Source organism: Giraffa tippelskirchi, chromosome 6 (genome assembly GCF_054371585.1).
Source record: "Giraffa tippelskirchi isolate mGirTip1 chromosome 6, T2T-mGirTip1v1.2.pri, whole genome shotgun sequence".
In the NCBI taxonomy this organism is placed as follows: domain Eukaryota; kingdom Metazoa; phylum Chordata; class Mammalia; order Artiodactyla; family Giraffidae; genus Giraffa; species Giraffa tippelskirchi.
Genome location: NC_137280.1, coordinates 113,658,320 through 113,684,139, shown reverse-complemented (window position 1 = coordinate 113,684,139; position 25,820 = coordinate 113,658,320). Strand labels below are relative to the sequence as shown.

Here is a 25,820-nt window from a genome sequence, read left to right as displayed (position 1 = left end):
AGAGGGCCAAGAGATGGAGTGTGCTTGGATCCAGCCATGCCTGAAGCCATTACTTCTTCGAACCTTCCACTTATGTGAGCCAAATACTTTTTTTTCTTAAGTTAATTTGACTTTTGTTTTCCCCCAAACTCTTTATACATAAAAGGCTCTTAATAAATATCTTCCCCAGTAGAAATTATTCCTCCCTCCTTTGTGTCTCCACCATCCTCTGTTGGCTCTTAGACCATACTGTTCATCTGTTCACATGTCAGCAAATTCATCATGTCTCTGCTTCCATGTGTTTAAAACCACTCAATGGCTTCCCATTGCTTTTAGAATAAAGACCTGTATTAGTTAACTGTGACCGTATAACAAATTACCCCAAACCTGTATTAGTTATCTATGACTGTACAATAAATTACCCCAAACCTGTATTAGTTATCTATGACTGTATAACAAATTACCCCAAAACTTAATGGCTTAAAATAACAAACATTTGGCTGGCTGTTGACAGGAGCCCTTCAGTTCTCTCCACACAAGCCTTTCTACAGGGCTGCTTGAGTGTCCTCAGGACATGTTAGCTGGTTTCCTTCAGAGCTGGTGATCCAAGAAAGACTGACTGCATGTCTTTTATGATTTACTCGAGAGTCATACTCTGTCGTTTCTACATTATTCTGGTTGCCAGAAGTGAATCACTCAGTATAAGCCACTCAAGGTAGAGAGTGGGGTGGGGGAGAGGAAATTAAAACTTGACTTCCTGAAGAGAGGAATAGTTTAAAAAATGCATGGCCATATAAGACCACTATAAGACTATAATAAAACCACTATGAGACCAGATCTTACTCTGGTGTTTGTTGTCTGAACCCTTTTCTAAGGTTTGGGAAATGCTCCCATTTTCCGCCAAAAATGTTAGCTGTTCTCCAGGTTTCTCTTCCAGCTAAGGTCCAGGCTCTTCCAGTTCACGCCATCTACTCCAGAGAGCCAGTGATGCCCACAAGTTGGGCTGGGGAGGCCTAGGAGCAATTTTCTCTGGTGGGGGCTGTGGTGACAAGACTGAGGTCCTGGGCACAGGGTAGTGAACTCTCATCCAGAGTCAGGACTGGCTGGGCTACTGGCACAGGCAGCAGTGTCCAGAGCTTAGTATAGGCGGGGAGAGTGGTGTCCTTTCTGTACCTGTCCTGTGATGTGATAGGGGTTCTATACCTCAAGCCCAGTTCTTTAGTGCTCTTGGTAGTTTCTTGAATTTTAACTAGCTGGAATTTATTTCTGCGGCTTTCTGTTGAAAATCTTGATTCACCCCAGGGGACTTGGCCCTGCTAGTCTCTCCCCTTACATGGTGACATATTCTCCCTTCTTCAAGATGACAAGCATCTTCTTGCCTCAAGGCCTTGGCACACACTGTTCCTCTGCCTAGAATATCACCTCCCCCTCCCCTGCACCTGTTACCCATCACCCACAGTCTAGTTCCTATTCAACCTTCCAGTCTTAGTTTGAAGGTCACTTCCTCAGGGAGACCTTTCCTGCCCCTCCCCCAGCCTAGGCTCAGTCCCCTCAGTTATATGCTTTAGCTGCACAGTCGTTTTCCTTCCCAGCACTTTATCATAATTGTAATGAGTAACTTGTACCCATTGGTTCCTCTGGGACAGAGATCGTGTCTCATTCCAGGATCCTGGCATACAGGAGGCATTGAGGAAAAACAAATTCACTTTCCCACAGCTCTCTCCTACCCTAACAGCCCTCTGCCAGGAACTAACTGCTCAGCTCCTAGCCAACTTCCTGGCCCTCAGGTGCAAGAAACAGATTTCCCAACTCTAATCAGCTTATTGAAGATTGAAGGTGGGAGGAGAAGGGGAGGACAGAGGATGAGATGGTTGGATGGCATCACCAACTTGATGAATATGAGTTTGCATAAGCTCTGGGAGTTGGTGATGGAGAGGGAAGCCTGGTGTGCTGCAGTCCATGGGGTTGCAGAGAGTCGGACACAACTGAGGGACCGAACTGAATAGGCTAATACAAAATTGATTGGCCTTTGCCTTTTAAAGTTCAGGGGCGGACAGTCTCCAGGAACAGCTGGATCAGGACCCGTTCTCTTTCCTGTTTTCTTCCCAAAGGCTCCTTTCTCCAGCAGATGCTCTCCAAGAAGTAACAAAGAAGGTCACCAACAACTCTGGGCTCAAGACCTTCCCAAAGCTTCTAGCAGAGGCCAGGAGGGTAGAGTCGGATCCACCCAGACCACAGGAGCTGAGGGCGGGGCTTTTCCAGGAAAATCCTATTATAGGAAGAAGGGTAAATAGATACAAGGAAGCCAAAACAAGGGATAGATACTGTACTTGGTGATTCTGTGATCCTTTACTGTGCAATGAATCATCCCCAAACATAGTGATTTAAAACATTATTTTTCCTTGTGATTCTATTGATTAGCTGGGCTCAGCTTGGCACTTCTGCTTCTCCCTCCTGAGATCACCTATGTTGGTGGTTCCCCTTAGACTGGAAAGTTGAAGATGTTCTCCTTCATGCATGTGGAACTGGCTACTGGCTTCTGTCTCCATGTGGTCTAGTCCAGGCTTCTTTTCAACATGGCGGGAGTGGAAGCTTCAAGGCCTATGCTCTAGCTTTGAAAGTTGCACAGTGTCACATTCCTACATTCTCTGAGCAAAGCAAGTCTCGAGGTCAGTCTAGATTCAAGGGATTGTGAAATGGACTTCCTATCTTGATGCCTGGGTTTTCCAGGTAGTGCTAGTGGTAAAGAACCTGCCTGCGAATGCAGATGTCAAAGACTCAAGTTCGATCCCTGGGTCAGGAAGATCCCCTAGAGGAGGACACGGCAACCCACTAAGTATTTTTGCCTGGAGAATCCCATGGACAGAGAAGCCTGGTGGGCGACAGTCCATTGGCTCGCAAAGAGTTGGACACAACTGAAGCAGCTTAGCATGCACGCATGCATCTTGATGCCTAGAGTGACAAAGTCACTTTGCAAAAGGGCACAGACCCAGGAGGCCAAAAATCCTGAGAGGCCATTATTGAAACAATCTACTATACCCCATACCTTCTATGCCCTTCCACTCTATTCCCACCCAGCAACCTGGTTCCTTTGACCTTGATAATCACTAGAGACTCTGCTCCTTCAAGAAGTCTTTGTGTAAAATTCCAGCAATGGTCCCTACCAGCCCATATTCACTTATCCATTAATTTACTGATCACAAAGCAGTTATCAAGATAATCAGTCCTATGCTAAGCACCAGGGACTCAGGGTAATGAATAAGATCCAGTTCCTGACCTGAAAGAGTTTCTAGTTTTAAATGAAAGTGTTAGTTGCTCAGTCGTGTCCAACTCTTTGCCACCCCATGGACTGTAGTCCGCCAGGCTCCTCTGGCCATGGGATTCTCCAGGCAAGAATACTGGAGTGGGTTGTCATTCTCTTTTCCAGGGAATCTTCCCGATTCAGGGATTAAGCATGGGTCTCTGAGCATTGCAGGCAGTTTCTTTACTGTCTGAGCCACCAGGGAAGCTGACCGTAACAGAGAATATTAATAGTAATGCTAGAGGAGGCATAAGGCATCTGGGAGCAAAGAAAGGCAGGCAACTCAGCCTTGAGGGTCAGTGATCTTCTCAGGATGGGTAGAAATGTATTAGGGGGCACTCTCGGTTGAAGTGATAGAAAGTCAACTTAAACTGACTTAAGGGAAAAGGAATGTATTAATTCATAACTAAAAAGTCCTGAGAGTATTAGCTTCAGGCATGGTTGGATCCAGATGCTTATTAGAAATCAGTCTTTTCTTATCTCTCAGCTCTGTTTTCCTCTGAAAATGAAGTCGCTCAGTTGTGTCCGACTCTCTGGAACCACATGGACTGTAGCCTACCAGGCTTTTCCCTCCATGGAATTTTCCAGGCAAGAGTACTGGAGTGGGTTTCCATTTCTTTCTCCAGGGGATCTTCCTGACCCAGGGATCGAACCTGGGTCTCCCGAATTGCAGGCAGACACTTTACCATCTGAGCCACCAGGGAAACCCTATGTTGGCTTAATTATCAGGCAGACTATCCTTATATATTGGCAAACATGGCTACTAACAGCTCCAGACTTATGATTCTGATTGCCCATGTTTAGGTCACAGGTTCACCCCTGGAACCAGGGAGTGGGTGGGGTCAGTCTCTCAGAACCACAGGGTCTAAAGAATGGAGCAGAGACATCACTCAAATGAAGAGAGTTTTAAAAAAAAGGCTGATGAGCAGGCTAGACATCAGGTGTACTCCTGGGAAAGTGACTAAATTATAGCCCTCAGAGTTATCCCCCAAGGGACCCCTGGTAAAGTGTGTTAAAACTTGGGATCATGGGGGTCATATCTCTGCACACTATGTCTTAGTTGTGTAAGCTTTGCAAGAGTTTGCCTCTGTATTTTTCCTGTTAAAACGAACCTTTTCAAATAGTCTTGAATGCTAAATGAAATATCAAATACAGAGGCTCAGAAAAAGTCATTCTGTTCTCTTTGGCATTAAATCAAACAGTTAAGGTCCTGAGACGGGTCCACTTTGTCCAGCAAAAAAAGGAGCTTTCTCCACCTAGTGGCCAGTGGGGTCATTGCACTACAGAGTTGACCTTTTCCCAGAACCGTTAAGATTTCTTCCCGGTTTTGAAGCTCCTGGATGGATGGAAGCAGCATTTGTGGACAACAGCAAGCTTGGGAGTGCTAGAGCAGAGCTGTGTCTGCCCTGTCTGTAATGTGGGCTTGACACAAGGCAGAGTAGGTGAGGTCACTAGGTGGACAGACGGTGAAAGGGAGAAGTTGTTTTTCCTATTTGACACTATTGGCTGCCCATCAGAAGGCCTGGTTAAGGGTTGGAACAGCTCATCTGACAGGGGCTGTTGTGAGGGAAGGGCTTTCTTTTTTACTATTTCTTGGAAGAATCCCTGCCTGTCACTACCTCTTTAGAACTCTGGCTGAGAACTATGATTTCTTCTAATTTCTACTTCACAAGAAAATATGAAGGCCTCAGGTCACATGAAGCTGGTGGCAGGGCTCAGACCAATATCCAGGGATCCAGAATCATACAGCTCCTGGCACATACACAGTCTTGTGTCTGTATTGAGTGGTTGGTGCATCCAGTTCTGAGCTAAGAGCTTTACCTGCACGATTCCATTTCATCTTCTCTTCAGATGTCATTGGCTGTAGGGCTTGGGGTGCAGTGATAGGTTGAGGTTCCGTATCAGTGGAAGATGACTGCTTGCTAGAGCCCAGGGGAGAATCATCTTTGGCCTGCATGTTGCCTTTTTTTCCTCCCTCAATCAGATTGAAATAGGTTTCTGACATTTCATAAATCACTGAGTCTTAATACAGGGGGCTGAGCCAGATGCCATCTACCTATAGACTTCCCTCCCCAAGGAGACCCAGAGCTTAATTCTGGCCAATGATAGAAACAGTAGTCATCATTCACATAGCTTCTATCACGTGTCAGTCACAGTAATTTTTTCATATATATCTATTCTTTTGGGCTTTCCAGGTGGCACTAGTAGTAAAGAACCTGCCTGCCAATGCAGGAGACTCAAGAGACTCAGGTTCGATCCCTGGGTTGGGAGATCCCCTGGAAAAGGAAATGACAACCCACTCCAGTATTATACTTGCCTGGAGAACCCCATGTACAGAGGAGCCTGGCGGGCTACAATCCATAGGGTCACAAAGAGTCATACACGACTGAAGTGACTTAGCACCCATATATTCTTTTAAATAACCCTATAAGGTAAGTGAGTACTAACATTTTACCCATTCTGGAGCCTGAGCTCTTAGTAGGTACTTTTTGTTGTCTCCCCTTGGCCATGTTATGTGGCATGCAGGATCTTACCTAACCAGGGATCAAACCCGTGCTCCCTGCAGTGGAAGCGAAGTCTTAACCACGGGACCTCCAGGGAAGTCCCAGAGCCTGAGTTCTTTGCTGCTTCACTAGGCTACCTCTCCAGGGCTAATACCTCTTCTTCCATGAGAACTTCCTTGGCCGGTGGAGTCATGGGCAGGGGCTCCCTCTAACGTTTATCTGCTGGGTTGTGTATTGTGGGTCCTGGGCCACACTGGAGAATATTTCAGGCTACAGAAATTCAAACCTGATCTCAGGGGTGCTCAGAGTAAGAGGAACCTTGATGAAAAAATAAGACTCTTGGGTTCAAATTCCTGGGTGCCACCAGAATGGTCACAATTAGAAAGATGAACAATACCAAGTGCTGACAAGGATGTGGAGCAGGAACTCTACACTGCAGGTGGGAATGTAAGTTGGTAGAATCACTCTGGAAAGCATTTGGCATTATCTAGTCCAGCTAAACATGCACCTACCCTACGATGTAGCAATTCTATTCCTGAGTGTATGCGTGCACGTGTACACCAAATGACACATAACAAAAATTTTTCATAGTGGCTTTATTTATAATAGTTCAAAACTAGAAACAACCCAATTGTCCATTAGCAGTAGAGTGGGTAAAGTATGGTATATTCATATAATGGACTACTATACAGCATGAAACAGAGAAGGAAATGGCAACCCACTCCAGTACTCTTGCCTGGAAAATCCTATGGACAGAGGAGCCTGGCAGGCTGCAGTCCATGGGTTCGCTCAGGGTCGGACATGACTGAGCGACTTCACTTTCACTTTCCCTTTCATGCATTGGAGAAGGAAATGGCAACCCACTCCAGTGTTCTTGCCTGGAGAATCCCAGGGACGGGGGAGCCTGGTGGGCTGCCATCTGTGGGGTCACACAGAGTCGGACACGACTGAAGTGACTTAGCAGCAGCATACAGCATGAAATAAACTTTTTTTTTTTAATGAACTTCTGATACACACAATAACATGGATCAATCTCACAGACATAATATTGAACACAAGTGGATGCATGGACGAGTCCTTTTTTATAAAACTGAAGGGCAAGCAAAACAAATCTATGGTGAGACAGGTCAAGATAGTGTTTGCTTCTGTGGGATACTGACTAGGAAGGGAACAAGGCCAGCCTCTGGGGACTGGTGATGTTTTCTCTCTTGGTCTAGAGGCCGACTGACCATATGGATACACTAGCCTCATCAAAGTGTACTCTAAAAAATTTGGCTCACATTATTGAATGTATGGTGTATTTCAAAACATTAGAAAAGCAATGATCAAGTCAAGATAATCTTTGAATATGGCTGACAACAACAGTTATTTTTGCCCTCCACGTCCACTCTTTTCCCTTGGGACGGAGGGAGCTCTGCACTTTCCTCTTTGATGCAAGCACATCTCTCCTTCTTTCAGTCATTGTGTTGTAGGTGGGACTCACTCCTTTCCAGGTGCCCAGAGGACCGTTTCCCCTAGCTGCAGTGACTGGTTTAGGGATGGGAACAGATCCAGATGGGCTAATGAGTCAATCCCAGCATTTTTTACTGGTACCAAGAAAAAGATGTTCTTTCCACTGCAGTTACCAACCTATTAGGATATAAACCTGAAGCTGCCAGAGGCTGTCTCCACATTCTGGAGAAAGTTTGCCCAGGGAAAGAGGTCACACAGGGCAAACCAGAGATGACTGTGTCAGAACCTGAATCTAGCCATTCCTGTACAAGGTTGTTTCATTCGGAGAAGCAATAAATTTCCTTTTTTAGATAATCACTTTAAGTTTCTCACAGTTACAACTAGAGTCTAATACACCAGGAATCTTGCGTAAAATTATGAGAGGGGAAGGGGGCTGGGAATATAAAATAACCATAGAGCCTTGTCCAATCTCATTTTGATGTTGCCGCTGCCGCCCCTGCTGAGTGGCTACTCACTCTGTGAGACTGTGGCCCTGCCAGATGAGTGAGGCAGGCCCAGGGGTCACGGGGGAAGTACTCTGGTCCTTGTTTATAAAGACAAGGAATCTGGAGAACCAGATTCTATGCTCCATTTTGCTCTTAGCAGCGAGACCTTAGGCAAATCACTGTATCTTTTTGAACCTTGTTCTTTTTCTATAAAATGCAGTGTCATCTCCTAGCTCAAAAGGTTGTTATAGAGACCCAATGCTAGTTTCCCAATTTCTTCAGTGTTTTCATACCCTTGGCTGAGTTAGTGCCTGCATCTTTGTGCATTCCCAGAGCATCCTATATAACCCTCTATCACCATAATGATCTTTGACTGTATGGCTACCCAAGGGTTCTAAGAGAATGTTCATTCCTGCAATCCCAGGCCAACAGGGCTGGGCACACAGCTGGTAGGACTCTTGAATCCTGACTAAGAGGTCCTGCAGGTCAAGGGCTCATATTCTGGCAGCTCACTCACCTCTCTGCCTTTTGCTTCCTTGCCTGGTAGGTAGGGCTGATCATGACATCTTGGTTGGGGTAGAACGACACTGAGGAAACTGCTAAGGCAGTCTAGGCTTTGGAAGCTGAGAGCTGTGTAGGGCCTTTCCCAGCGGTGAACAGCAGGTTCCCAAGAATAGTCTGCTGAGTGAAGAATGGGAGTTCAGGCCACCTGGGCACCTTCCTCAGATCTGGCTGAAGCAAAAAAGGCTGCTGAAGTCATCACATGCACTCCTTTCCCAGCTCATTTCTGGGACATAGAAAAGGTTTTTCCAAGAATCACAAGTCCCATGGAACAAGCCTACAAGCTGTGTATGAGCTGAGCAGGAAAAGCCCATCTCTTCTTATGCATCCTCATTCATTCATTCTTTCATTCAACAAACACTGCACGACAAACCACTCTGTCCATCAGAAGAATGGGGAAGAATGACGCTAGGTCTCTGCCCTGAAGGAGTTGGCCTGGAGAGAGTCAAATTGGACACAGCTTCCATTTTGGCCTCCCTGTACATCTCCTTTCCTGCTCCCCTGAATTTCTTCTCACATAACAGCCACATGATCATCTCAAACAAACTAGATTCCCAGCTTAAACCTTCTAGAGACCTCTGTGAGGCCCTCTAGGACATGGGGAGGTAGATGAGCAGATAAGCTTGTATTGAATTTAGGGCACCTGGACTCTGTAGGACTTCTACAGAGCTGCCAAGCAATTTGGATATCTGTTTCTGTCCCAGCTCCTAAAATCACTACTTAGGATGCAGGAAGTCTTGGCATGGCGAGGGCAAAGGGTAAAGATACACATACTAGATGATTCAAATCTCAGATCTGTTGAGTTGCAGTCTGGCTCATGGGAGAAATTCTTTATTTAGATGCTTCAGTGACCAAAAGATAGAGCATAAGCACATACACACACGCACACCCACACACAATACATAAAGGCATTTACAGGCGAAGGGACAGGGAGTGGAGGGAGGAGCCCACGAGAGCAGCTGTGGACTTCTCTGACCCGGTGAGGAGGGACCTCAGAGGGTGACCCTCCATGGAATTCCTGTTTGAAAGCTATGAGGTAAAGTCCACTCCCAGTGAAGTCCCAGGCCATAAAGCACAGCAGTGTTGTAGAAATCTACATTTGGGGTTGGGGACATAGCTGTTTCCTCACTCCAAAGCTTACACCAGCTCTCTTTTCTTTTCCCTTAAGGGTCCATCTTGCTCCTTGGTCTCCAGAATCTCCTAGTGGACGATGGGGGAGGACTAGCACCACAGCAGCCTGAGCGGATGGTCTGCTGCGCAAGGGGAACAAGAGGACCAGTAGGGCCGAAGGGCAGTGGTCAACCTCGGAGCTGGCTGGCATGAGGGCAGTTTCCCTTTAAAGGGAGAGAGCCATCCAGGAAATTTTTACGTGGGGACCTTCCCACATGACCCTGTGCCAGAGCACCTCTGATGGAGGAGGGGAAAGGCCTCTGTTGGCATTTTCCGTGATCCCACTGGGCACTGAGGCCTCCTTCGGCTCTAGCTTGTCCCCAGTTACTGCAGGTCCTTAGCACCATTCAGGAACTGTGGAGGGGAAAGCGGGATAGCAGTGCTCTGCCAAGACTGTGTCACAGCTCCAGGAGGAGACTTCACAGTGGGCAGAAATCTGGGCAACTGGCCAGCATCGGATACCAGGCTCAGGAAAGCTCACACTCTTTGGGGGGCGGGAAGCGTCACATGAACTCCAAGCCTCCATGTGGCAGCCACTTTCATCTGCCCTTTTCTACCTAGGCCAAGGCCTGGAGTGAAAATTCCGGGTTTCACTGGAGATGCCTAGAGCTTAGGGAGACCTCTGTTCTTTAGCTGCAGGGAGTGGTCCAAAAGTAACCTCTAGCGGAAAGACAGGCCTGGGGTCTCACGACATATGGCCCGGAGGGGCTGACAAAGGGGAAAGGCCATCCTCCAAATTACCACCCTGGGAAATCCCAAGTCCTGTCAACATCTCTGCTTCCCTTACTCTAACCTACCGGGCCGATTCCAAAGGGGAGGAGGAGGAGTAGATTTGCCTGGGCCAATCAGAGGCTGTCTATGGTTTACTCCTGCCTCAGGCCTGTGTATTCTCCGGGTGTAAGAAAGGAGGAAGAGGGAGCCAAGGGCTGACCATAGTAACAGGAAGCTGGCTCATGGCCGATTCAACCTGGGTTGCTGGACAGAAACACCTCTAGTTTTCCAAGGTGGATGAGTCTTTCTGAATGGGTTGCCTTTGCATGGGAATCTGGCCCAGAGGTGATGCCACTGTTTTTGGTGACCTGTAATTTGAGAAGGAACAAAGGCATAGGGTTAGTTTGTAGTGGTTGTAATGGTATCCCAGGTAGCTTATTCTAATGATAGTACAGCTCTTTCAGGATGAGGAGTAATAAGCAGGGCAGCTCTCCTTTACCAAGGGCCCCTGCATGCCAGGCACAAGGCCGGGTGTTCTGCTTTCAGTATCCTGTTTCGTTCTCATGCTAATTTTGCAAGGTGGGGGGACCAACACCCCCATTTTATATACAAGGAAACTAAAGTTCAGAAAGTATAAGTGACCTGCCCACAGTAAGCTGTTTTACAGTGTGGTAGATTCCGGACTGATTTCCAGTAGATTCCATGTGTTTCCTCTATACTGAACCACTTTTTCTGCCTATGGGGCCCTACACGACCTGGATGGGACAGAAAGACCATTCTCCCAGCACACGGAATCAAGTGGCTCTCCAGTCATGACCTCACTAGTATCACCTGATACTGTCTGATTTGTTTTGGATTTGTTTAGGATCTCTTTCTACCATCAGAGGGGGAGCAAAAGGATCAGAGAAAAGCATTGGTCTTGGTTCCTACCATAGCCCTGGTGCTCAAAACAGGGTTTGACATATAATAGGTGCACAATAAATTGTTGGTGAATGAATGAAAGCTTAACTCTAACAGCTCCTCTTATCAGGACTAGGACTTCACATATGTTATCGCTAACACTTACTTCATCCCATATGGTGAGGAAGAAGAGCTCCATTTGGAAATAGCAGAGCAAAATGAATGGGCTTTGGAGTTAGAGGTTTGAATACTGGGGCTAACTCCAAGTAACCATGAGATCTATGGCAAGTTACTTAATCTATCTGATATTAGGTTTCCTTGGGTTGTAGAGGGTGGGGGGAGTCCTAATTCAGAGATGCTGTTGCAAACTAAATGAGATTGAATTATGTGTTCAACAAATTGTACTATAATCTTTGTTTTGTTTTTTGTACCATAATCTTATAGAAAAGAAATTGGAGGCTCAAAGAGGTTTATTGACTCACCTAAGGTCACACAGCTGGAAAGTGTAAGAAGAAAATAGCAAACAACACTAGCATTTTCAAGTCTGGGTATCCCCACGGTAAGGTTCTGACTGGTTCTGAGTTGTTTACCAAAATTGCCACCGATGAGATGGCTGGATGGCATCATCGACTCGATGGACATGGGTTTGGGTGGACTCCAGGAGTTGGTGATGGACAGGGAGGCCTGGCGTGCTCTGGTTCATGGGGTCACAAAGAGTCAGACACGACTAAACGACTGAACTGAACTGAAGCTGTAATGCTGAAAGTGAGATGCAAGCCAAATTGCAAGGGCTTGTCTCAAATCCATATCTAAGGGGAGCCTCACGAGTTCTCCCAGTTAAAGATGTATCTATCAATAAAGCCACAGGTGGGAGAGGAGACTTCAGGCAGAGCAGAGAGGACCAAGAACGTTTTGAGCCTAACACTCTGCACTTCTACCATCTTTAATTCACTCGGCTCTGTAAGCAATGCAGAACCAGTCACCAAAGTCAAGGCAGTCATCTCAGCAGATCTGCCTGAAACCGTTTCCTCATCTGTAAAACAGGGATAATTCCTATCTCTGAAGGTTATGTTGTGGCACACTGTCCACACTACCCTCCTGAGAAGCAGGGACTGAACCATCTGAGCCCTCCCAGCCGGACCTGGCCTGTTCATATCACATGGCACCACAACCCCCTGGTCAGCATTGCCCTGTAGGAGCATGCTGTGAGCCTGCCAAGCCTCAGTGCCAAGCCTCATACCACTACTCTGAGTGGTGGTCGCCTTTGTCTGTAAATCAGAATAATAACCCTTTCCTCCCAGGACTATTGTGAGGATTACCTGAGAGAATCTCCTTGGCATATGGCCTGCAACAGACCAGGAGCTCAACCAAAGAATGTGAGTCATTTTCAAGATTATTACAGACAACTCTGTTAGTCTCTTCCCTTTAAAGCACTTATCACCATTTGTAATTATTGGTGGTTTGCATGGTCATTGTTTTTGTCTCCTCCCATCAGAATGTTAGGTTACCAGAGCAGGGACTGAGTCTGTCAGACTGGATCTGTCTGGGCTACCACTCAGAGGTGTTCAGTATTTGATCAATGAAAGAACCTGGTCATATTTGGTAATAACCTGTAGAGGGAGCTCTTGCCACAGAACTAATGGCAGTGAAGACTAGGGTCTTCAAGCCAGTAGTGGGTTGGGGTTGGGGTGTGTCCCCAGTTAGACTGCTAACAGCCAAAAAATTTAGGAGACCACTAAGGGAATCATTTATGTTTTTCTACTAAAACCTTCAGCCCAACAGGTCTAAAGGCTGGGGAGAAGCTGACAGGAGAACTCACATAGGGGATACTTCTGTTGACTGACCAAGCTTCTGCTAACTAAAAAGAAAAGACTGCCAGGATTCCTTTTTAGCCAAGGAATACCTGGCATTGTTCTGATTCTGAAGCCCTGCTGCTGCAGACCCATGAATTTCAAAGTGTGATTACTTACTGGTTCTTGTGTTTGAAGCCGCTGACATGAGCTTGGTACTGTTCTATGGAGTTCAGCACTATCTTGCATGTCTTGCAGGGGTAGCCCTTCCCGGCTGAAACACATGTAAAAGTCAAGATGCTCAGTAATCCAGTAAGAAGGGACCTGGGGACTCTGTGCTTTTGACAGCATGTGCAAATGCCCTTCTGAAGATGGAAGAGTGGAGTGAGGTTAGGTCGTTGGCCCTGGTAAGAATCCTAGAGGCCTCAATGACTCACTGATCAGGGGCACATGTGTGCCTGTGTGTTCCCTGGAGCTGGGAACCTCACTCCCACCCCTGCCCTGTACCCTGAGTCCCAGCAAGGAGCCTGGTCCAGAGTAGCTGTCTGCTGAGGAAATAAATGATTGACAGAACAAAGAGGTGACATTTGGTGTAACTGTCTTTTCCACCTTGACTGTGCCCTTAGATGAGAGATCTCTGGGAAGGCAGCCCTCTCCTTGGGCTTGCAATGTGAGAAGGCCTATAAAGAAAATTAATCTGTCTCTCTACCACGGGGCTCACAGATACCCTTTCTCACTAACAGGGCTGCTCCAATGACAAAGTGGCCTTTCTTCACATGGTCTAGCAGAGAGAGCATGGGTCAGGAGCCAAGAAATGGGGTTGGATTCCTGGCTCTGCATTCACGTGATCTTGACTAAATCCCTTTGCCTTTCTGATCCTCAGCTTTTCTCAACTATAAACCAATTATACCATACCTATAATACTTACAATAAGAAGCAGTTATTATTTACTATGGATATCACCAGATGGTCAACACCAAAATCAGACTGATTATATTCTTTGCAGTCAAAGATGGAGAAGCTCTATACAGTCAGCAAAAACAAGACCAGGAGCAGACTGTGGCTCAGATCATGAACTGCTTATTGCCAAATTCACACTGAAATTGAAGAAAGTAGGGAAAACCACTAGTCCATTCAGGTGTGACCTAGATCAAATCCCTTATGAGTATACAGTAGAAGTGACAAATAGATTTAAGGGACTAGATCTGATAGACAGAGTGCCTGATGAACTATGGACAGAGGTTCGTGACATTGTACAGGAGACAGAGATCAAGGCCATCCTCATGGAAAAGAAATGCAAAATAGCAAAATGGCTGTCTGGGGAGGCCTTACAGATAGCTGGGAAGAGAAGAGAAGCGAAAAGCAAAGGAGAAAAGGAAAGATATTCCCACCTGAATTCAGAGTTCCAAAGAATAGCAAGGAGAGATAAGAAAGCTTTCCTCAGCGATCAGTGCAAAGAAATAGAGGAAAACAACAGATTGGGAAAGACTAGAGATCTCTTCAAGAAAATTAGAGATACCAAAGGAACATTTCATGCAAAGATAAGCTCAATAAAGGACAGAAATGGTATGGACCTAACAGAAGCAGAAGACATTAAGAAGAGATGGCAAGAATACACAGAAGAACTGTACAAAACAGATCTTCTCGACCCAGATAATCACGATGGTGTGATCACTCACCTAGAGCCAGACATCCTGGAATGTGAAGTCAAGTGGGCCTTAGAAAGCATCACTACGAACAAAGCTAGTGGAGGTGATGGAATTCCAGTTGAGCTATTTCACATCCTGAAAGATGATGCTGTGAAAGTGCTGCACTCGATATGCCAGCAAATTTGGAAAACTCAGCAGTGGCCACAGGACTGGAAAAGGTCAGTTTTCGTTCCAATCCCAAAGAAAGGCAATGCCAAAGAATGCTCAAACTACCACACAATTGCACTCATCTCACACGCTAGTAAAGTAATGCTCAAAATTCTCCAAGCCAGGCTTCAGCAATACGTGAACTGTGAACTTCCAGATGTTCAAGCTGGTTTTAGAAAAGGCAGAGGAACCAGAGATCAAATTGCCAACATCCGCTGGATCATCGAAAAAGCAAGAGAGTACCAGAAAAACATCTATTTCTGCTTTATTGACTATGCCAAAGCCTTTGACTGTGTGGATCACAATAAACTGTGGAAAATTCTGAAAGAGATGGGAATACCAGACCATCTGACCTGTCTCTTGAGAAACCTGTATGCAGGTCAGGAAGCAACAGTTAGAACTGGACATGGAACAACAGACTGGTTCCAAATAGGAAAAGGAGTATGTCAAGGCTGTATATTGTCACCCTGCTTATTTAACTTATATGCAGAGTACATCATGAGAAATGCTGGGCTGGAAGAAACACAAGCTGGAATCAAGATTGGTGGGAGAAATATCAATAACCTCAGATATGCAGATGACACCACCCTTATGACAGAAAGTGAAGAAGAACTAAAGAGCCTCTTGATGAAAGTGAAAGAGGAGAGTGAAAGAGTTGGCTTAAAGCTCAACGTTCAGAAAACTAAGATCATGGCATCTGGTCCCATCACTTCATGGGAAATAGATGGGGAAAGAGTGGAAACAGTGTCAGACTTTATTTTTTTGGGCTCCAAAATCACTGCTGATGGTGATTGCAGCCATGAAGTTAAGAGACACTTACTCCTTGGAAGGAAGGTTATGGCCAACCTAGATAGCATATTTAAAAGCAGAGACATTACTTTGCCAACAAAAGTCCGTCTACTCAAGGCTATGGTTTTTCCAGTGGTCATGTATGGATGTGAGAGTTGGACGGTGAAGAAAGCTGAGCACCGCAGAATTGATGCTTTTGAACTGAGGTATTGGAGAAGACTCTTGAGAGTCCCTTGGACTGTATGGAGATCCAATCAATCCATCCTAAAGGAGATCAATCCTGGGTGTTCATTGGAAGGACTGATGTTGAAGCTGAAACTCCAATACTTTGGCCACCTCATGCGAAGAGTTGACTCATTGGAAAAGACCCTAATGCTGGGTAGGATTGGGGGCAGGAGGAGAAGGGGACAACAGAGGATGAGATGGTTGGATGGCATCACCGACTAGATGGACATGGGTTTGGGTAGACTCCGGGAACTGGTGATGGACAGAGAAGCCTGGCGTGCTGCAATTCATGGGGTCGCAAAGAGCTGAACACCACTGAGCGACTGAACTGAACTGAACTGATATAGTCATGCACTTCATATTATTTTGATTGATGCTCATAAGGATCTCATGAAAACCATCCTTCTCTTACAGAGGAGGAAAATAAGGGATGGTCACATGTTCATGAACACAGAGTGAATGGTAAACAGGAGTGGCTGACTACGAGGCTCTACTTACCCAGCATGCCTGGTGCCAGCTGCGCAAGGCAGGCCACTGTACACATGACTTCAAGAGCCCTCTGACACACCTTTTGAGTCATCTGCCATCCTAAAACCTCACGGCTCTGGAGTGAGATCACCTAGGTTCAAACTCCAGCTACATCATTTCTTACCTGTAGGACCACAGGCTAGGTACTTAATCTCTCTGAGATGTGTAAAAGTGGGACTTCCCTGAGACTTAGGTTCCCTACCTATAAAATGCAGTTAATATTAGTATCAACCTTATAAGGTTATTGTAATCATTCAAATAAAAGTAACTGACACGTAGTAAGTGTCCAGTAAGTATGAGGTTTTGGCTTATTTGTATTTCACCCTTATAGGTTCCATGAGTGATGCTGGCAAAAAAGTGGAAAGTATCTTTTAACCAGCCTTCCATGGCAGCTGGGAACACCAACAATCTCCTCTAATTCAATAAGCTAGCCAATGTTCCCAGCTACCGTTGTTTCTCTTGTATCTTCAGGTATTTCCTGGAAGACATATCCTTTTAAAGAATTTAAGGGGAAAATTATTACAGTCAGAATTCAGGTCTTTTTTAGACACTGAAGGCCAGAATTCATGGTTCAACACCAACAGGCAAAAGACTCATAATGGACTAGCAGAACCACCATCCCTGCAAGGTCCAGGGTGGAACCCGGGGCTGGTGTGGGGGTAACAACCACTAATGGTTAAGAGTCACTGATGCCCAGATTATAATAGCTCACTCATCATCTATTAAACACCAAGCACCATGACAAAATTTTGGATACTTATGCTCTTGGATTCTTATAACAATGCTGGAAGATAGGTAGGTGGTTTTCTCCGTTTATCAGAGCAGGAAGCAAGCTCAGGGAGGTTAAATGACCTGGGATCAGAGCTGGATTTGCCCTCTGGTCTGTGAAACCCCCATCCTTTCCTCTGCACCACAGGTCTCTGGACTCTCCTATACAAAGTACATCTCAGTGCAGAGTATACTGATCTGTAAGCTAGACTCAAATCATCACTTGGGTAAGTAAAGAATTCACTGGTGCCTCTAAAAAACAGCTTTGTTTGGTACCCACACTCATCCATTTTTATCTGGTTTTCATTTTACATGTTTGATAATCTGGTTTCCCCCTGTGATTTTATGAAGAATAAGTCACTAGAGCTCATTTTAAAACATCTGATTTATTTGGAAAAGCACCTTTATCTCCTCCCTTTTACTGCCAAGACTTTGAAAGCCCTGTTTACAACTGCTTCTCCATTTCCTTGTCTCTCAATTATTCTGCAACCTACCCCACTACGCTCACACATGCTCTTTCTGAGGCCAATGGAGGCTTCCCTGTATCTTAACTTAATGGACAAAATGGATGCTTATGCAACCTTTTCCTATTTGGCTTCTCAACAGCACCTGACAGCATGGGTGATTCCTTCCTCCTTCAGTCTCCTGCCCTTGCTTTCGGCATGCCACACTCTTGATTTTTCTTCATTGGTGGTTCCTTCTCAGTTTCTTTTGCTGTCTCTCTTGTTTGACCTCCACCATTTACTACTGCCAGTTCCAGAGGGCTCAGTCTTGGTTTTCTTTCTTTCTTTTTTTACTATTTTAAATTGTGGTAAAATACAAATAACAGAAAGTTTACCATCTAATCTATTTTAAGTGTCCAATTCAGTTAATATTAAAGGACAGTTCTGGGTTAGATAAATTTGTGTTTTCATTATGTTAAGTATCTTCACATTATTGTGCAGAACTTTTGTCATTTTTGTGAAACTGCCAATCTATACCCATTAAACTCTCCATTTCTCCCTTCTCCTAATCCCTGGCAACCACATTCTACTTTCTGTTTCTATGAGTTTGACTACTCTAGATATTTCGTACAAGTGAAATCATATAGGAATTGTCTTTTTGTGACTGATTTACTTCACTTTCATAATATCCTCAAGGTTCATCCATGTTTATAGCACATTAGAATTTTCAGAGGGCTCAATCTTAGGCCCTTTGTTCCTTTCTTTCCAAACTCTCTAAGGGATCTCATTCATTTCCCTGATTTCAAGTACCACTTATTAGCTTCAAACATATGAAACTACCAATATTTAGCAGTTTCTAACCACCAAAATGGTAGTATCTCTAACTGAGACCTTTCTTTTAGGTATACACCTATATATCCAATTGCCTCTTGAACATTCCTACTTGGATATCTCATGAGTATCTTAAACTCAGGCTGCCAAAACCTGGTTATTCACCTCGTGGCTTAAGGCTAAACCTTGACTGCTCCCTTTCCTTCAGCTCCCACACTGGATGGCCAATTCTACTTCCTACCTACCTCCTAAATACATCTACTCCTGTCTGTCTCTACCAATGCTACCTTAGTCGAAGCTCCCACATTCTCCACTACAAATTACTGCAACAGCCTCACTGTTGGTCTCTCTCCATTACCCTTCCTCCTCATTCTAAACTATTCTCCACTTTGTAACTAGAATGCTCTAATTAATAATGCTGAAGATGTGAATGGCTTCCCAATGCTCTTAGGATAAAGGCTCAAATCTCAAACATGACCTACAAGGCCATGATTGGACACCTGCTCATCTCCACAGCATCATGTTGCCCCACACTATCCCTTTTGCTTCTGGTAGCCTTTGATCCTTGCTCCTCTATCTTAAGTTATCTTCATAGCATACCATTTGTTTCTTTTTCTAAAGCTTGCCACACTTGTAGTTAATTGCTCAATGCCTGTCTGCTCTGCTAGACTCTAAGCTCCATAAGAATATGGACAGGTAATTAATATATGTTATATACACAATGCCTGGCATATATTAGGAAAGAGCTCAACAAACATTTCTTGACTTTATATGAAATGAATAGACCTGAAATCCTATGTACTGAGGTTGAAGAAACCAGGGGATCAGAACGGGGCAGAGAAAGCAGACCTGATCTGTGCAGGAAGCAAGGCCTTAAGGAAGGGAGCGAAGGTGATGGGGGGTACAGAAAAAGAGGATTCCAGTAACCCAGAAGGGATGTTGAGAGTTCCAGCGACTGGAAGGATTTGGCTACCTGAATGATATGCAGGACTTAGTTTGGCATTCTTGAGTAAATGAGAGAAACGTGGGCCTGGAGTGCAAAGCAAACTCCAAGTCTTGTTTGATCTGCTTGGTAGATGCTGCATCTCACCCTGGTGGGAGACATCTGGACACTCTGGGTCATCTCACATTTGACCCATACTTGTCATGATACATGCCAGAAGCCCCATGGAAACTATTCTGTGGACCTAACACAGAACCTTACGTGGATTTCAGTGTTGGCTGCCACAGTCTAGCATGGGATCCAGGACAAACCATTTCATCTTTCTGATGCTAATGTCCTCATTTGTAAAATGGGAATAATAAAATGTGCAAAACAGAGTTGCTGTGAGGATTAAATCAGGTAATTACATATGAGACCATCTAGCCTAAGGCCTGGACTATGGCAGCTATTGGTAAGTGCAGGACGACTGTCTGAAAGAATGAATGAACAAGGGTGGACTGAAGCCAGCAGGGAAAAAAAGCCAAGCTGCTAACAACCTAAATTGTTTGGGAAGGCAGAAGTCCTGTCAGTGGAAGTCCCTGCTTGCATATCCTAGGTCAACACCCCACCTCTGTGAGTAAGAAGAGGGTCAGAGTCAGTTTGGTGTTTCTGCTGACACTCTGTACTTGGAGCGCCTCCAGCCAAGTACACTCAAAGCTGGAGGCAGGGGGAAGGAGTGCAAGTTTTGGAATCAGACAGAGGTAGAGACCCTGACTGATGCTGTCATTTATTAACATCAGGTCATATCAGCTTTATGACCTGAGCGTGTTACTCTGAGTTTCATCTTCTTTACTTGTAAGTTGGGAAAATCACAACTATTTTATAGGAATGCTGTGGGGATCAAATTATGCTGTATACATTAATATCAAAGTGGGATGTGATACCCTTTCCCCCCACCTAGGTTTTCATGAAAGAATTTAGTTGATCTATAAAGAAATCAGATGATTTAAGCAAGAAAAAAATATCTAGGATACAGTTCTAGGATTAAATATGGTAATTTAGCCTTAGACAAATGGAGGAGGGTGAATACAAGGAGAAGGCTTTGGCTTGAGATAAAAGAAAAGAATGGATACAAGTTAAGATAAGCGGCCTGAAACACTGCAGTGCCTGAATCCTGCCAATAGAAAAGAGACAATGAGGGAATGGCCAGATAGGACCCAGTAAAGCAGGGGCAGGGACTAGAGGAAAAGAGGGTCAGCTGTAAATCTGGCTTCCAGAGTCTCTTGAAAAACTGAAAGACACGGTAACAAATGTTTAGCACTGCCTAGGAGAGGCACGTACTCTTCAGCTGACTACATCCCTTCCTGGCTTTTTCACTTATCAAAATTTCCCATCTAGCTTTTGCAAGCATTTGAATTTGTAATGCTTGCTTCAGAAGACCTGAAGAAGTAAGGCATACCCTTGATGGTCCAGGGAGCTCTAGCAGTCAAGCCCTGATCCAGCTCTGGTGTGAGCTAGGCCCCTTACCTGATGAGTCAGTGACAGCAGGGTCAGCCAGCCGTCCGTAGTGTGCCATAAGTTTGAGTTTGGTCTCCTGTTTCCTGTGTTTCTTGCCCACATAATGTTGCTGAGCCATGACAGGGTCATTGAAAGTCGCGTGGCAGAGGCTGCAGAACTTGTCTGGGTCTATCATCTCTCTATTCTGGTGCAAGGCTAAGGTGGAGGCCATAAGGAAAGGGTTTGTAAGGCGTTTCGACAGAGCTGTGGTGAGAAAGTTCAAACAGAAACAATGAAAAAACCCAGAAGGTGCCAGGCTTTCATGTATGCTGAATGCAAAGAAAGGCTGGGTCACTAGTTAATCATACTTGCATATGGGGCACTGCCTGTGTGAATCACACAGTGAAAATCTTCTCTAATTGAGAAGATACGGGGGAACCCAAAGACCGGCTCCTTTATTTGGCAGCTTAAACTACTTTAGGCATGTGAATCCCTATTTTCTCATATTCCGAGGAGGTTCTGCACTTCTGCTACCCATCTGCCAAATTACAATAGATGAGAGATGTACATGCTTGCAGCCTTTTCATCCCTCAGAACTCCCCAGAATGTCACAGCACACAGGACAAGAAATGTGGGTGTTTTATTCCCATCCTTAAAGTACTCCAGTTATAGATCCGGAAGCCAATGCACAGATGCACAGCCTGAGGGTCTAGAGGGTCACTTAGAAAAGGCACCACACTAAGGGGGCCTTTTAAGCTACACTGCCTTCTAGGCTGAGTGGGGGAGAGGTGAATGACACTTGACATTTAGTTACGAGCTTTGTATATATATTTTCTCTTCTGGTCCTCAGAATTATGCTTTGCAGTAGGTATCATCTTGCCACGGTACAGAGAAAAAACAAGGCTCAGATGGGTGAAATGACTTACCCAAGACCACTCAGTTAATGAGTGAATCCAGGTCTGTGTGACCCTAAAGACCCTGCCCTCTTTGCTACGCCAGGCTGCCAGAGTGTGGCAGGGAGACAAGAAGGCTACAGCCCACGTGTGTACCTACAGAATACATCCCTGGCTCGGGTCCATGAATTCAGTTAATCAGAGCCTGGTATGGGCATATGTGTAAGCCTTCTGTGGGCCAACAAATGTCCTGACTATAGGCTGCACTGCTGCTTTAAAAAGTGGATGCCATGGCTCACTAATGAGCCCATGTGGCTGGAATGGTGTCAATCCAGTAACCACTGCTTTAAGAATGTGGCCTAGAACCCCCACCAACGGTAGAGGAGGGGTGGGGTCAGCAGCACTCACACACAGATGCTCTTTCATCTCTTCCACTTCAATGGGGGAAGTTTTGAGGATTTTCAACAAGCCAGAAGAAACCTGCTGGCTTTTCCTACAATGGTTTTCCAGTACAGAGACTCTCAATTCCCCTGGCTATTAATTTTCCTTAGTCATTATCTCAACAAGTCACTGGAAAAGTAATGTAGATGTTGCAGAATATTCAATAATATTAGAAAATATTCAGTATGTGGTGTTGAGTGAAAAAAAAAGCAGGTTATATAGCAAACTATTTCTTTTGTCCTCAGTTCTGTAAAACAACTGGTGATGTGTAGAGAAAGACCAAAAGCATTGAGTAAAAGGATACTTTTCAGTATTTTCCGCCTTTTCTACAGTGAATGTAGATTTTTGATATCAGAAGAGATAATCATAGTCATTAAAACATAAAGGTCATTCTTTAAAAGATACTAAAGAGAAACATCAGAGGTGAATGGTTAATTAAAGTTGGAGGAACCATTTAATGGACATCCAATAAAAATGAGAGCCATGGGAGTCTTCTTTCAGGAAACAACTTGAAATATACAAAGAGAATTCTACAGGACTATTCACTGTAGTGTTATTTATAAACACCAACAAAGGAGAGGGAGAAAACGTAAATATTCATCATTAGAGGATGGTTAAATGAATGTGGTGCAATGGGATATTGTCATTAAAAATGTTTATGAAAAACTTTTTAATAACATGGAGAAATACAAATGTTCTATTAGCAAGAAGAGTATAAAAGAAAATTATACACACAATATGATCATATCATTACTAAAAGACATGTGCAATCTATATGTGTGTACTGGTATTTTGAAATGCTGCCAACATATTAACAGTGTTTCTCTCTTGGTGGTAGGATTTGGGTGGTATTTACTCTTCTCTTTGTACCTTTTTCATTGTTTGAACTAGAAGTAACAATGAGGAGTATGCATTGTTTTTATAAAAACAATAAGGTTAAAGTATTTTACATTTATATACATAATCTAGACATACATAAAACAAATATAGACACAGATATACACACATACACATAACAAAAGATTACAGGAGAAACAGTACTCCAAAATGTTAACAGTGGTTGTCTTTGAATGGTAAAATTATGGGTATTTTTCTTTCCATTTATCTATATTTTCCATACTTTCTACAATATGCTTGTATTACTTGTACATTAGAGAAATGTTTAATTTCAGATAGTTATAAACTCATGTAATAACATGGAAATGTGCTCTAACTACAAAATTAAAAGTTAAAGCAGGATACAAATGGTACATGCACTATGATTGTAACTATATAAAAATATATCTGTTATGTGGCAAGGGCCAAAAGTAAATATGAAAAATAAACTCTTCAATATGGAATCTTTGGACTAGGAATATTCCAGGGAATTTTCCCATTTATGGAAAGACAAGTTCATACAAATCGAAAGATAAGTGATCTTACAAAGTTCTGTTCTTAAGCTAGTTTCCTTTGGCCTAATGTTTAATCCTTTGGTACCATAAATGGTACCAACACTGACTTCACAAAAAAGCAGCTAGTACTAGTATAACTTAATGATGAACAAACCAGAAGCAAGGCCAATGACATGCTCTGGGTGGTGAGTGCCTGATCAGCCATTGCATTTTATGTGGGGATTCCACTCACTATCTTGATGGTGCTGATAATACTGACAATAGGACCTGCTGGGTACTCTCTGGCAGTCCCGTGGTTAGGACTTGGCGCTCTCACTGCTGGGGCCCAGATTCAATCTCTACTCGGGAAACGAAGGACCTGCAAGCCGTGCAGCATGGCCCAAAAACAAAACAAAACAAAAAATCCTAAAATGTCATTTACTGAACATCTATTATGTCTCAGGGCCCTTATACACATTATTTCATCCTCATAACCTGTGAAATAGATGATATTATCAACATTTTATAGGTGAGAAAACTCAGGCATGAAGAAGGTCAGTCATACAGATGGTAAATAGCTGTGCCAGGATTTAAACTTGGGCATCCATGACTTCATCTGTTGTTTCATTGGTAGAATACTAGATTTGGGTGTGGTAAGACAGTATAATTATGAGTGATTTTTTTTTTTACCCTATTCTTTAAAGTCTTCTAAAACGTAATTGTCTCGTTTTCATAATACAGCAATTCAAAAACAGACAAGTATTAACAGATAGTATAGGCTACCTCTTGGTCCAAAATAGAGAAGAAAAATTACTGAGAAAAAAATGAAATAAAGATCAAAGAACCTTCAGTCTTGACTAACTGCAGTTAGCAGACATTTAAAATCCTAAAAAGCCAGCAGTTAATGAGATGAAACTGAAGGCTTAGCCCTAGTGGTGACAAGATAAAGGGGGTTATTTTAGAAGTCACTGCACTGGGAGTGAATTCATGGCAGTTGCAAACACTGTTTGTTGGGCAGTAGTGGCAGTGCTGAAGTATTTAGCTTTGAAAGGCAAGTCCTTGTCTTGAGGAGAACAGGTAGCTTTGAGAATTAAAGTGAGCAGGGCATAACCTGAGCACACAAAAAAGACAAGAATCTAACTTTTAACTTGGAATACATGGTAATAAGGGCAGGTGGATGCTAGGAGGGAAAAATCTAAGTGAGAGAGGCAGGAGATAGAATGGTCTCCTGGTGTGCACAGCCTGGAGGACTTGGGCACTCCTGAGTTATAATTATTTGTCAGGACAAAAGCTCAGGGCTAAGAAGCTTCCATACAGAAAGACTGATATAACCAAAGAAAGGAAGGTTAGGTGAGTATGACTCTGAGTCTGCATTCCAATGAAGCTGTGTCTACTCTGATATTTTTAAGAGCTCTCAAAAGCAGTTCAACCTCTTCAAGTCTGTGGCCCCAGTGGGCATTTCTGGGAGCACCTGGCATTGGTGCCTTGAGGACGGGAGGGGTCCCGATATAGCACCACTCAGGAAAACCAGTACCTTCCACCTTAGTGGATTGCTGCTTCAGCTTTAAGTTCTTTGCGTGGGTCTTCCCCAGGTAGTGCGACTGGGCCACGACAGGGGAGGAAAAGGTCATGTTACAGATGGGGCAGCACTGGTTCTTGTCTTTGCTTCTGCTGCTCTTCTGGTTAGGAGAAAGAACACAGGTCTGATCACGCCACTGCCCGGCCAGAAAATCTTCACTGGTTCCCCACTGCCCATAGGAGAATGGGCCTTCAAGGCCCCCTTCACACACTAACCCCAACCTACCTTTCTGGATTCTTTCTGAGCTACTTCATCCCATGCTCTACTCACCATTCCCCGTTTTGTTCTCTGCTACTTACATGTTTTACTTGGGCCATTCCTACTGCCTAGAATGATTCTCCTTTCTTTCTTGCCTGGCATATGTCTGCTTAGCCTTCAAGGCCCAGATTAAATATCACCTCTTTTGAGAGACTTTACTCAAGAAAATTACTCAGTAAAGAATTGTCAACCTGCTTTGTGTGATTATTCCAGGAAGAATTAACTTTATTCTTCCTCTATATTCCTGGAATACATTAAATAGACCTCTATCATACCATGTGTCACCCTAAACTGACAGTGTCGTAGCTTAGGAGACTTTCCTGTGGACTAAAGCTCAACATTTGGGCAAAGACCATTAGATTCATCTATGTTTCCTATCCTTAGCACCCTGGTGGAGACTGGCACACAGCAGATGTTCAGGGTTTATTGAACAAGCAGATCATTGGATTTTATTTGATGATTATGACTAGGCTAGAAAACAACGTATTTCAAGCCTATATTAAGGGCTTCCAGGATCTCTTTCAGGTATGCTCTCTGAATAAAATATTAATTCTAAGATAGGATTTC

General features: G+C 44.2%; 1 protein-coding gene across 9 annotated transcripts in view; it reads right to left on the bottom strand.

Moving 5' to 3' along the window:
- ZNF346 (zinc finger protein 346) overlaps positions 1-25,820 on the bottom strand; it is a 36,721-nt gene that overhangs the window by 990 nt on the left and 9,911 nt on the right. The window contains exons 4-7 of one of the 9 annotated variants that reach the window (XM_081501941.1): positions 24,951-25,095; positions 20,743-20,976; positions 13,034-13,127; positions 9,086-10,531 (exon numbers count right to left, since the gene is read on the bottom strand). In XM_081501941.1, the coding sequence (XP_081358067.1) occupies positions 10,444-10,531; positions 13,034-13,127; positions 20,743-20,976; positions 24,951-25,095 (561 nt within the window). In that variant the 3' untranslated portion in view covers positions 9,086-10,443. Of the gene's footprint in view, positions 1-9,085; positions 10,532-13,033; positions 13,128-17,386; positions 17,816-20,742; positions 20,977-24,950; positions 25,096-25,820 lie in introns of those variants that run through there. The other 8 variants (XM_081501942.1, XM_081501946.1, XM_081501947.1 and 5 more) reach the window with 8 other exon arrangements.